Genomic DNA, 14,033 nt, shown 5'->3' with positions numbered 1-14,033 from the left:
TACATCCACTTGAGATCACTTCGTACCGATACAATTAAAGAATATAACCGGAAAATTGGAGAGAATTAAACTTATCCAATAAAAGAACCTAACGCCGAAAATTTGTTAGATTTAAAAAAAAAAAAAATCATATTATAAAATGTACATTTTGGAATATGCACTTAACCTAACAATTGTTAGGCTTAAAAAAAATCATATTATAAAATGTACATTTTGGAATATGCACTTAACCTAACACTTATAGGTAGGGAAAACATATTAATATTCCAGCTCGAATTTTGCTAATTAAAAAGGATTTTGAAAAAAAAAAAAACTTATTTTTGGTAAAGACGACTCAAGCATAGGCTACTTAATCGCTTGAAAATGACGTTTTTTTTTGGAATATGCTATTTAATATAATTGTGTGCATGTATATAATTTAATCGAGTTGTTTTTAAAGAGATTTTTTGGAAGTTTTTTGATGGGTTTTTCCGGGTAAAATTTGGCAGCAATTTATTGAAATGGCAAGTTTGATAGTTAATTTCTGCACAATCAAAGCCTCTCACGGTTTTTCAGGATGCTGAATCCAAAATACAGTTAAAAACCCATTTTAAATAATACAAATCAAGATTTAACCTCAATTTTTTTGCCGGCTCCAAAAAACCACACTAAAAACAACTTCCAATCTAATAATGTGCAATCCAACATAATTTCAAGAAAATTACCAATATAAACTGCGCAATCATTATTTGGCAAATCCAATGTATATAGAAATAAGGATTCTAACCTAATTAATTGAGTTTTCATTCATGCAAACAAAAGGGTTAAACTCCCGGACAAAAGTTTTATAAAAATGAAAGGAATTCTATACAATGTCTTTGAACTAAATTTGAAGAAAAAAGATGATGATTAAACAGTGGGGGTATGAAATAAATCCTTTAGTGCCAATATCTTTATGGAAGCATGTTTTCCAAGAAGAAAAAGAGAGGCGAGAGGCAGCGTGACATTTTTTGTTACATTTTTGGTTACATTTGAGGCGTGTGAAATAAAGAAGTCGCCAAGTAAACCAATCCAACGGTTGCAAGGAAATAGGTCTGCCATGCTACTACATTGCTGGCCATAGTGATCCAGATGCCCAGTTTTTCTGTCACGGAACGGCGGCCTTCTGATATCAGGTGTTCAAGATCTCCCTTCATAAGGATTTCCTCGAGACAAACCACAGCCGATACCATCAACGCAAACGACTGCGATATGAAAGGAAGTGAGAAATTTTGGAATACTAGGTTAGCCAGTGGGAGAACCAGTCCATGGATTGCACAGGCTAATATGGTGAAAACAGAGCCCAAAATGATGCGGCCTCTGCTTACTCCTCCTGGCCTTTCGCCACTGGTCCAGAATGCAGACACAGCCGCAGTAACGAGAAGAAAGACGATTAAGTTCAAAGAACGTGGAATTATCCCGTGCTGATATAACATAAAAGTGAACATTGCACCGAAAACCAAGCAGGTGATGCAGAGAAGAGCAATACCAGAAGGATAAAGCACTGAGATCTTAACTGCCATTGCCCCCAAAAATCCACATACCACCATAAATCTTGTCACGGTGGGAAAATATGATCTGTTTTGTGGGTCAAGTAGTACGGAGAGCGATGTTATAGGAAAACCTATACATAGAAGCAACCATTGTAGCAGATGGGTATGCCCGCCCCGTTGGAAGTATAATTGGCTCAACAGCTTCCCAGCCAAAAATCCCAAAATCCAAGCAACAAAACAAATGCAAACCACCAACCATTGCAGCCTTCCCTTATTTTTAACAGGTATAATGCCACTGCGATTTACTGTTTCAGAATTGATTTGAGCTGTTCGCTCTCCCTCTCCCTCCATTTTATCGTATGACAAGAAACCTGCGAAATCCTCCTTCCAAACTGCAAGTGATATTGATCAGAATATGTTCTCCAGTATAAATCTCCAGTTAATTAATTGAATGTGAGATTCTCATTATGACCTAAAAAAATATAAGGCCTACAGTTGTTCGTTCAAACGGTTATATTGATCCTGTTTCTTCGTTGGGTGGCCAGTTCTCCATCCAAACTGTTATTTTAAATCTGTTGTGATTTCTCTTTCCAAACTTTATTTTAGTTTCTGTTTGTTTGTTGTGCTTTCTCCTCATAAACTGTTTTCTTGTTAATTTTAAAACGTTACATGTATCTTTCAGCTTTTGATTTTCTTTCTGTTCTAACAAAACACCAATTTCATGTTTAGTCATTTCAACTCAACTTTCATAATACTGCGTTCTTCTTACGTTAATCTGTTTTCACAGAATCTGTTAATCATGTATACTAATATCAGATCTTTTCGATTTATTGTCTCTTCTGTTCTAACAAAACACGAACATGTATTTCGTATTGGAGTGGTCGTATTACTTTCTAGGTGGTGTTACATTGAAGCTAAATGGAGAGTTTTCCAAATATGATTAATGAAAAACTAATCTTAAAACATTTGAATTATACTTTTATACAGTGCAAATGTACATGCCTTTAATACTGTCTTTGGCTCGATGCAAATAAAATCATGACCTATAAACATGTTCCAGATGAAGTATACAAATCAGAATTAACTATTCCATGATTGCGAAATTAATTATATATTTTAAATTAATCAAATGAAAAAACGGTATATATATATATATATATAAATTAAAATTTACAAATTTGTTGTATATATATAAAATAAAGTTTATAGAGTATAAAACGAAGGGATAATATTGTTTTGTGGTAATTTTTATTCCATACGAATAAGTGTATTATTGTGGTTTATAATTCCTGATATTAGACAATTTATGAGAATTACTCATAGTAATAAAATATGATGAAAGTATTGACAAATTCAAAAACAAAATCAACGAATTTATATAATTGATTGAATATAATAAACATTTAAATTAAAATATATTTAAAATTATAAAATTATATTATATTAAAATTTAAAGAAAAATTTAAAATTGTTAATTCATAATTATGGTTATAAAAATAATTTAAATATTATTAAAAAATCATTTATAATTAATTAGGAATAAAAAGGTTTTAGATACACAAAATAAATTACATCATGAAAACGCACTAAATATATGTGAAAACACACTAAGTATATGTGCAACATATGTTAAATTTTAATTTTTTTTTTGGGATTTTTACCACTTATGTGGATATTTTTTAACTCAACTTAAAGTTAAAGAAAAATATTTTTTTCGCTATTAAAAGTGGGATGAGGAAACTTTTTTTTCTTTGGAAATAAAATAAAGAAAAGAGATAAAATCAAATTTTTTGAAAAAATGTTGTGATACTTAAAATTAGTTTATTTATTTAAAAACAAAAAAAATTAATCATTTTAAATTCATATAAAAATTAAATTGGCTTAAAACATTTTTTCCAATTTTAATAAAAAATTTAAATGTTTTTTAAAAATTTTAATTTTCCACCTTTAAATTCACAATTATTTAAAATATAAATGACCTGAATTAAAAGAATAAAATAATAATATTTAATGAAAAATGAAAAATCTTCAAACTTGGGTCCACAATAAATATATGTATAAGGATTAAAATTAATATTTTTTTTTTTGAATTTTCAGTTACTTTACATATATGACTGAGCTTGTGATATGTGTTATTAGATCGAGGCAAAGACGTAGAAATATAGAATAGTTTACAGTGATATTGAATTCGAGCTAGAGTCGAAAGCTTAATATATATTTGGGCCAAGAGCTAGGGAAAAATCAAATCTACAAAAGTTTAATTTATATCTTGAAAAATTTGGGTAGGAAGTTTAAGATAGTCTATAGAAGCTTATGTATTTGGGCAAATGTAAGTGAGGTAAAATCAACATTTGTTTTTTAAGTAACAGTCTCTCTATTGAATGGTATGTGATGAATAGTGTAACAGTCTCTCTATTGAATGGTCTGCAATGAATAGTATGACCTCTCTCTCGAATGGTTTAAGGTGAATAGTTTGTGCTTTCTATTGAACTTACACTGAATGGTGTGTGATTTATTACTATTAAATGGACTGTAGTGAATGTTGTTGTTCTTTCTATGGTACTAAATGGTCTACGGTGATATCAAACCACATGCTATTTGTCATATATCTACTTATTAAACACACATAATTTTTTTTTTTGGTATTTATAATACCCACGCTTCACTATACATCTGTTTATAAAGGCCACACCTCGCATATATATATAATTATATATTTGACCTACGTAGACTATGGTGTGGCAGGTCATATCATTCAGGTATGGGTTTAATCCATGGTTCATGCCAAAGTTTATTATACCACAGATGTTACGGTTTATGATTTCAATTCTCGTATGTCAAGGCTGTCCTGCCTATGACTGTTGGCATTCCGAATGCTTGACACCCGGCAGCAGCATTGACTCTCACCGTCCTGTTCACGTGGCTGAGGTAAGGTTGTCAAGTCTGATAGTTTCCCACGCTTTGCATTTGGCCATTGGTGTTTTGATCAACGGTTGGACATTTCCGTATGAGATCAAGGGCCATAGACGCTCCACGTTACCTCTGTTGGCAGGCGGGGTATATACGCGCCCCTTTCCGGATTCTTCGAGGCTTTTGTCACTCGGCTTGGCGCTCCGCAGCTGCTCCGCTCCATTTCACTTCTGCATGAGGTGCTCTTCTGAGGTTTGCGCCGAGTTTCTCCACGATACCAGGCCTGTATGCCCTCTCTGGCGAGATTCAGCTCCATGGTTCTCGCCCTTAAACCAGCCAGGTAAAGGTTTGCCCATTCATTAAGATTTAGACATGTTTGGTTTATATGCTTGCAAGGTTTGGTAATCCCCTGTTTCTCTGGCATGACAGGTTTTGCTCGGCGGTTCCCGGTTTCAATGGTGATGAAGGGTTCTCCAGCGATGCTCCGCTGAGCTACACTCAGGTATTTATCTTTGCTAGACGCATGAGTCTTGGTTACTTCTGGTTCAGTTCACCCTTTCTGGTTACAGGGGTTACCCTTTGTGCCCAGGCAGGCACCGACCTGACCTTTGCACGGTTGGCCGCAGATCTGATGGACGGATGCCCTCGTTCCGGCTCCATGTGTTCTGGTCTGGCCAGGGATTAATGATTCCCGCTTACGGCGTTTTCTTTTTCTTTTGGGAATTTCCCTCTAGATACCGAGCAGAAGATTTCGTTCTAAATCTATGACTCAGATGTATAATTTTGTGGTTATCACTGTACTGTGGTTTATTCCGAGCTCTGGTTTTCTTAGCCGGCTCGTTTTGTTTTATTAAAGATTCATATAGCTTGACAGACAATGTCTACTATATTTTGTTACTTATATGGCGCTATAACTTGCCCATTTCGTTTTCTGTTAACAATATACCATGGAATATATACATAGGGTTTTATGTGTCGAAGTTCTGGCAATTACAGTTTCCCGTTCTGGGTTCTTATCTATCTAGTTATGAATGAATGCGCTTCACACTCAAATGTATTAAGGTTATTTCATTTCTGTTATGGTTTACCGCAGTATGTATGCGTGTTACTGAACCGTCGCGCCTGCCTCTAATTGCCATAGAGGTATGGCCGGCCGTTCTGGGGATTTTCCCATAACCTGGAAATTCTGAGGTTTGCGTAACTTATGCCTATGGTTTTATGTCATTTTGCTTCTCATTCGTATGGAATCTTTGGAATATATCACCACGGTACTGATACATGACCGCATGATTACCATAGCGGGTTCTTTATTACTTGTGATGACATGCATATTTATATACTGTCGCAGTCTGTTTAAAGAAATTGTTTATGCTACAAATGTATATATGTATCATCCCTCTGTTTGGAATAGTATTCCGGTTGTCTCTCGGCTCAAGGGTTTCGGCCTTTACCCGAGGCTGTGAGAACTACAGAAATTCGTGGATGCAAACCGACCTGATTCGGTTTCAAGGATTATTTAAACCTGAATAACCTTACGGTATGCTTGTCTCTCTGATGTAAAAGTCTGCTCTTAAATAATGCATATCAGTTACGGTGAAAGATAGTTGTTTTGTCACAAGTTTCGCTTGGTATTGTTTAGGGTATAATGAACCATAAGATCATGATGCGGTTCGACCCAGAACTCCGTTCTCGTTATATAACCGTCTTGGGTCTCCTCTGACTGTGACTGTCAGTTGGTAGGAATAAGGGATTCTTTCAAAATGCATTAGTTCCTTGTATGGGTTTCTTACACTCACGCTACTTGTGTTTATTAGGCTGTATATATATACATAACATCGTTCTTGTTTTCCTTTTACAGCAGACAGTGTGTACCCGTGTTCAGTTAACTCTCTTAGTTCATACTTTCTTGAAATTGTACAACAATACTATGCTAGATTTGTACAGCAATATTATGCTAGATTTGTACAGCAATATTATGCTAGATTTGTACAGCAATTTTATCTATAACTGGTACAGATAGTATACCCATAACATATTCTGTTCACTACTACAACCCAGTTAATAATAATCAGTCTATCAATTACACAGATAACTATGGGGACATAAAGGTTCTGCTACTTACCTGGTCTCCTCTGATAAGGTGAGTCTGGAACCGGTCTCCTGTCAAATCTCTGTGTAAGCTTGTTATCCTCCCAACCGTGAGATCAGTCTCTCAAGACCTGAGTCTCCCCCCAAGCTTCTGCTTACCGGATCACTATCCTCAGTAAGCCAGCACTATGTGCTTGACTATCTGGTCCTTACCAGACTTAGTCCCAAACAAGGTTCTTTCTTTCCTGTTTCCCTTCTCTGTCTGTCTCTACAGCACAGAGAGAAAACTATCCACCCCTTTCCTTTTTCCTGGAAATCTTTCCAGTTAAGGAAAGTGGTTATTTTCAGTTCCATTAACTGCTTTCCCTTTTGGGAAACTCAATGCTCTTTTTGAGTAATTCTTTAAACATTACTCTAATGCATAATTCAAATCAACAGATTACTCTTTAAAAGAAAATAAGTTCTCAATGTCATTCAGTTTTTTTACTGCAGTAAACTTTTAAATAATTACATTTACGGGGTCATCACATCTCCCCCTCCTGAGATTGGACATCGTCCCGATGTCTAGTGTCTCCAAACAGTTCCGGATAGGCTTTCCGAAACAGCTCTTCATCCTCCCAAGTGGCCTCTTGAGGCCCATAGTGCTGCCACTGAACTTTAATTTGGGTAATAACCTGCTTCCGCAACTGCACTTCTCTCCTGTCGAGAATGCTCAGCGGCTCGACTAGGACCTCTCCTTCCGGTTCGACCTGCAACCAATAACAGTATCAGTCTTTTGTTCCAATCTCTTTTCAATTAGTTCAACAAAAAAAAACAGTCCTCACCCTTATATTCTGCCACTTAATCACATGCTTAGGGTCATAAATGTACTTCTTAAGCATGGATACATGGAAAACATTATGAATTCTAATGTGGCTAGGTAAGGCTAGCTGATAAGCTACCGGCCCAACCCTTGCTAAGACCTGAAAAGGTCCAAAGTAGCGGGGTGCAAGCTTAGCACAACTGCTCCACTGCAGGGTGCTTTTCCTGGCCTGAATTCTGATGTAAACGTGATCGCCCACTTGGTACTCTTTGAATCTTCTTTTCCGGTCTGCGAAATTTTTCTGTCGATCTTGAGCGGCCTTCAGGTTGGCTCGCACCTTTTTGACCATGTCCTCCATCTCCTTGAGCATTTCTGGTCCCAATCTTAATTTGTCCTCCGGGCCACTCCAATTTGAGGGCGTCCGACATTTCCGTCCATACAAGACTTCGAATGGAGACATCTGAATTGATGTGTGATATCCATTGTTATAAGCGAATTCTACCAGATGCAAATAGTCTTCCCATTGGGTTGGTTTCTGCATGACACATGCCCTCAACATGTCCTCCACCATCTGATTTACCCTCTCCGTCTGTCCATCAGTCTGGGGGTGGTAAGCTGTGCTAAAATTCAGCTGGGTACCCAATTCTGCAAATAGCGCTCTCCAAAAAGCGGACGTAAACTTTACATCCCGATCTGATATTATAGTCTTTGGAAGTCCATGAAGTCTGAACACATTTTGCATGAAGATGTGCGCAATTTGCACTGCCCTGTAGGTGGATTGTACTGGTATGAAATGTGCTGCCTTGCTTAGTTTATCAACCACTACCATAATAGAGTCATTGTTTCTTTTTGTTTTAGGTAGCCCAGTTATGAAGTCCATTGATATAATTTCCCATTTCCATTCTGGAATGGGCAGGGGTTGCAATAATCCAGCCGGATGCTGATGCTCCGTCTTGATCTGCTGACACTCCAAACATCGCGCTAAATATTCAGCCACATGCTTTTTCATTCCCGGCCAGTAATATTCCTTCCGAAGTGCAGTCAGCATTTTCTGGTACCCGGGATGGCCAGCGTAATGACTGGTATGAAACTCATTCAAGATTAAGTTTTTGAGGTTGTTGTCATTTGGTACAACCAATCTTTTTCTGTAAAGCAGCATTCCATCCTTGCTGATCTCATATTCCTGCGGACTTTCCTTGCTGGAAAGTGGCATTTGTTGCTTCAACCGTTGGTATTCAGCATCTTGGCTTGCTGCTGTTTTCATCATTTCCTGCAAGGAATTTTCCCACTTACTGAAGGTAATTTCATATAAACAATGTACCTTTCGACTTAGAGCGTCGGCTACACGATTTTCCTTTCCTTTCAGATGCTTGATGTCAAAATCGAACCCACTTAAGAAATCTGCCCAACGGGCTTGTCTGGCATTCAGTGTGGGTTGACTAAAGTAATTTGTTAAGCTATGATGATCTGTTAATAACAGAAATTTCCTTCCTAGAAGGTAGTGTCGCCACATCTTAAGCGCATGTATGACAGCTGCCAACTCCAAATCATAAGCAAAATACTTCTGCTCATGTTCTTTCAATTTTCTTGATTCATAGGCTATTACTCTCCCTTCTTGCATCAGCACACCTCCGACGCCTTCTCCACTTGCATCGGTACATACCACATAGTCTTTGTTCGGATCAGCTATACTTAAAACAGGAGCAGATGTGAGTAACTGCTTAAGCTTCTCAAAACTTTGTTGACATTCAGAACTCCATTTGAATGACCTTCCTTTCTTTTGCAAAGACGTGATGGGATATGCCACCCTTGAGAACCCTTCCACAAATCTTCTGTAGTATCCAGCCAACCCCATGAAGGATCTGATATCTGCCACATCTTTTGGCACAGGCCAATCCAGTATGGTTTTTATCTTCTCAGGATCCACAACAATCCCTTCCTTAGAAATCACATGACCCAAATACTGGATTTCTTCTTTATAGAAATCACATTTGCTGAGCTTAGCATACAACTGATGTTCTCGCAAAGTTTGCAGTACCATCCGAAGATGTTCTTCATGCTCCTCTTTAGAGCGAGAATAGATCAAAATATCATCAATGAATATTAGTACAAATTTGTCTAAAAATTGATGGAACACGTTGTTCATTAAACACATGAATGTGGCGGGTGCATTAGTCAAACCAAAAGGTAGCACTACAAATTCATAGTGCCCATACCGGGTCCTGAAGGCTGTTTTAGCGATATCTTCATCTTTAATCCTGATCTGATGGTATCCAGATCGCAGATCGATTTTAGAAAATACTGTCGCTCCTTTGACTTGATCAAAAAGCTCATCGATCCGAGGTAAAGGGTATTTATTTTTAATTGTGAGCTTGTTTAGTTGCCGGTAATCAATACACATTCTAAGAGTTCCATCCTTCTTTCGGACGAATAGCACCGGAGCTCCCCATGGAGATACACTGGGGCGGATATAATTTTTCTCCAGCAATTCTTGCAGCTGCATTTTCAATTCAGTCAATTCCGGTACACTCATTCTATAAGGTGTCCGCGAAACTGGAGCAGCTCCTGGTATTAACTCAATGGTGAAGTCTATGTCCCTCTTAGGAGGTAATCCAGGAATTTCTTCTGGAAATACATCCGCGAACTCTTTTATCACCGGGAGGTGTTCTAGTGGGTTTTCCTTATTCTTAGTTTCTGCATATCCCACCTGAATAGCATACACTTGGCATCTATTCCGGATGCATTTTGCCAGCTGAGATGCAGTGATTGGTCGGATCTGCACGGGTCGTTTAATTCCCTGCATATCTTGTTCTATTCCAGCATCATCCTTGTACCGTATAACCTTTGTTTTGCAGTTCACTAAAGCCCAATGCTTTTCCAGCCAATCCATCCCAATTAGGACATCATAGGACCCGAGGGGAAGCACGTTCAGGTCTGCCACCACTGACTGTCCTGCTATCACTATAGGACAGCTTTTAACCTTTGCCAATACCCGTCTTTTGGTCCCTGTAGCTAGCTGTACTAGCCAAGGATTCCTAAATTTTTCAGGCTGTAATTTACATTGTTCAACTATCTTTGGACTAATATAACTTAAAGTAGCGCCAGGATCAATTAGAACAGAGATGGAGAGGTTTAAAATTTTACCTTCAAACTCTACCATGGTGGGCTGATATTCTGCCTGGCGGTCGTCCAATGCTGCATTAATTCTTGGCATACTTCGTCCCACGTCGCCCACGGTTGATGCCTCATGAATTTGGGATATCTGGTCAGTTCCCTTCCTTTGCGGACAATTCTTGACATAGTGCGGTCCACCACAGCCCCAGCACTGCACTGGAGGTCTGTTTGATCCCTCAGTATCCATCTTGGCGGGTTGTTCACTCATTCTGGTTTCACCGATGGACTTGGCCCTGAATGCACTCCTTGGTGCTGCTCTATTGTTTTGGTTCTTGCTGCTACCTTTGATTCCACTGCTTCGACTTCCTTTATTATTTCCAACAGCTTTACTGTTCTTTTTCTCATTCCATTTTCTGTTGGTACTGTCCCCTTTCTGCTTACTCTGCTGATAGCAGATTCTGGCTTTGCGAATCGCTTCATCCATTGTTTTAGGATTGTCAAATTCAATCCTTTCCCTCATATACATGGGTAAGCTGCTAACAAACCGCTGCACCTTAGCTTTTTCTTCTTTAAGGTAGGGTACATAGCGAAGCAAAGATGTGAAACGATTGATGAACTCATCCATGGTCTGCTGTCCCAATCGCAGATCATGGAATTCCTTTGCCTTCTCATCATAAAACCGTTCCGTCAAGTATCTCTCCTTGAAATATTTCTGGAATTTTTCCCAGGTTATGGTTCGTTCAGTTACTCCTTTAACAATTTTTACCTCCTCCCACCACAGTGTCGCCTTCCCTTGTAACTGGAAGATGGCCAATCGTGCCTTCAAGTTATGGTCATATTCATATAGCTGAAAGTATTTATTCATGTTGATTAGCCATGCTTCAGCCGCTTCCTCTTGTTCCCCATCATAGTGTGGGGGTTTAATCTTTCGAAATTCCCCTTGCAATTCCACCTTTTGACGCTTTGAGGTCTGTTGTTCTGAGGCATTAGCAGATTGGTCCTCCTCTTCTTCAGGGATTTCAGATTCTGCGTGATAGCGTTCTTCCTCTGTTATTCTCTGCTGTTCTGCGCTGGGGTTAGCTAGTGGCGGGTTCTGTTTGTCAGATAGACTTTTTAATATCCTCTCCTGCTCCATTGTCAATCGTGCATTATCCTCCCGGAGCCGAGCCATTTCATTTTTCAGTTCTTGAACGGTTTCTAGTATGGCCAGATTCGTGCTGCGGGTCTCCTCACCCAGCTGCACCCATAACTCCGCATTGTCTCCAAAATTTGCTGCAGGCCCCAAATTGGCTGCAGGCCTGTGCTGTGCGCCGCCAGACCCCTGCATGCTAACTATCACTTGTGATACCTTTGTTGCTCTTTCCCTTCTTCTTAACTAGCCTGGTCTGGTCATGAAACATATAATATTGTGAGCTACCTGCACATTTTTTTTTCCAAAAGATTGTTAATGTCATTATGATCTTCTCATATTTTGATATTTATTCACATCCCAGAGGCCACAGTATGGATAATCTGGGCTCTGATACCAATTGTCACATATCTACTTATTAAACACACATAAAAAAAAAATTGGTATTTATAATACCCACACTTCACTATACATCTGTTTATAAAGGCCACACCTCGCATATATATATAATTATATATTTGACCTACGTAGACTATGGTGTGGCAGGTCATATCATTCAGGTATGGGTTTAATCCATGGTTCATGCCAAAGTTTATTATACCACAGATGTTACGGTTTATGATTTCAATTCTCGTATGTCAAGGCTGTCCTGCCTATGACTGTTGGCATTCCGAATGCTTGACACCCGGCAGCAGCATTGACTCTCACATATCACATATCTACTTATTAAACACACATAAAAAAAAAAATTGGTATTTATAATACCCACGCTTCACTATACATCTGTTTATAAAGGCCACACCTCGCATATATATATAATTATATATTTGACCTACGTAGACTATGGTGTGGCAGGTCATATCATTCAGGTATGGGTTTAATCCATGGTTCATGCCAAAGTTTATTATACCACAGATGTTACGGTTTATGATTTCAATTCTCGTATGTCAAGGCTGTCCTGCCTATGACTGTTGGCATTCCGAATGCTTGACACCCGGCAGCAGCATTGACTCTCACCGTCCTGTTCACGTGGCTGAGGTAAGGTTGTCAAGTCTGATAGTTTCCCGCGCTTTGCATTTGGCCATTGGTGTTTTGATCAACGGTTGGACATTTTCGTATGAGATCAAGGGCCATAGACGCTCCACGTTACCCCTGTTGGCAGGCGGGGTATATACGCGCCCCTCTCCGGATTCTTCGAGGCTTTTGTCACTCGGCTTGGCGCTCCGCAGCTGCTCCGCTCCATTTCACTTCTGCATGAGGTGCTCTTCTGAGGTTTGCGCCGAGTTTCTCCACGATACCAGGCCTGTATGCCCTCTCTGGCGAGATTCAGCTCCAGGGTTCTCGCCCTTAAACTAGCCAGGTAAAGGTTTGCCCATTCATTAAGATTTAGACATGTTTGGTTTATATGCTTGCAAGGTTTGGTAATCCCCTGTTTCTCTGGCATGGCAAGTTTTGCTCGGCGGTTCCCGGTTTCAATGGTGATGAAGGGTTCTCCAGTGATGCTCCGCTGAACTATACTCAGGTATTTATCTTTGCTAGACGCATGACTCTTGGTTACTTCTGGTTCAGTTCACCCTTTCTGGCTACAGGGGTTACCCTTTGTGCCCAGGCAGGCACCGACCTGACCTTTGCATGGTTGGCCGCAGATCTGATGGACAGATGCCCTCGTTCCGGCTCCATGTGTTCTGGTCTAGCCAAGGATTAATGATTCCTGCTTACGGCGTTTTCTTTTTCTTTTGGGAATTTCCCTCTAGATACCGAGCAGAAGATTTCGTTCTAAATCTATGACTCAGATGTATAATTTTGTGGTTATCACTGTACTGTGGTTTATTCCGAGCTCTAGTTTTCTTAGCCGGCTCGTTTTGTTTTATTAAAGATTTATATAGCTTGACATACAATGTCTACTATATTTTGTTACTTATATGGCGCTATAATTTGCCCATTTCGTTTTCTGTTATCAATATACCATGGAATATATACATAGGGTTTTATGTGTCGAAGTTCTGGCAACTACAGTTTCCCGTTCTGGGTTCTTATCTATCTAGTTATGAATGAATGCGCTTCACACTCAAATGTATTGAGGTTATTTCATTTCTGTTATGGTTTACCGCAGTATGTATGCGTGTTACTGAACCGTCGCGCCTGCCTCTAATTGCCATAGAGGTATGGCCGGCCGTTCTGGGGATTTTCCCATAACCTGGAAATTCTGAGTTTTGCGTAACTTATGCCTATGGTTTTATGTCATTTTGCTTCTAATTCGTATGGAATCTTTGGAATATATCCCCACGGTACTGATACATGACCGCATGATTACCATAGCGGGTTCTTTATTACTTGTGATGACATGCATATTTATATACTGTCGCAGTCTGTTTAAAGAAATTGTTTATGCTACAAATGTATATATGTATCATCCCTCTGTTTGGAATAGTATTCCGGTTGTCTCTCGGCTCAAGGGTTTCGGCCTTTACCCGAGGCT

General features: G+C 39.0%; 1 protein-coding gene across 1 annotated transcript; it reads right to left on the bottom strand.

Moving 5' to 3' along the window:
* Positions 1-1,004: 1,004 nt before the first annotated feature.
* Positions 1,005-1,541, bottom strand: LOC149255224 (purine permease 3-like). Its single transcript, XM_089454981.1, has one exon. It carries the CDS (start codon positions 1,539-1,541, stop codon positions 1,005-1,007), a length of 537 nt encoding a protein of 178 aa, XP_089311107.1.
* Positions 1,542-14,033: the final 12,492 nt, after the last annotated feature.

This window comes from Pinus tabuliformis, chromosome 7 (genome assembly GCF_031772625.1).
Source record: "Pinus tabuliformis cultivar Carrire ecotype Pingquan chromosome 7, CPIR1, whole genome shotgun sequence".
Lineage (NCBI taxonomy): Eukaryota > Viridiplantae > Streptophyta > Pinopsida > Pinales > Pinaceae > Pinus > Pinus tabuliformis.
The sequence above is the reverse complement of the archived record's forward strand: the minus strand, read 5'-3'. Positions and strand labels throughout refer to the sequence as shown.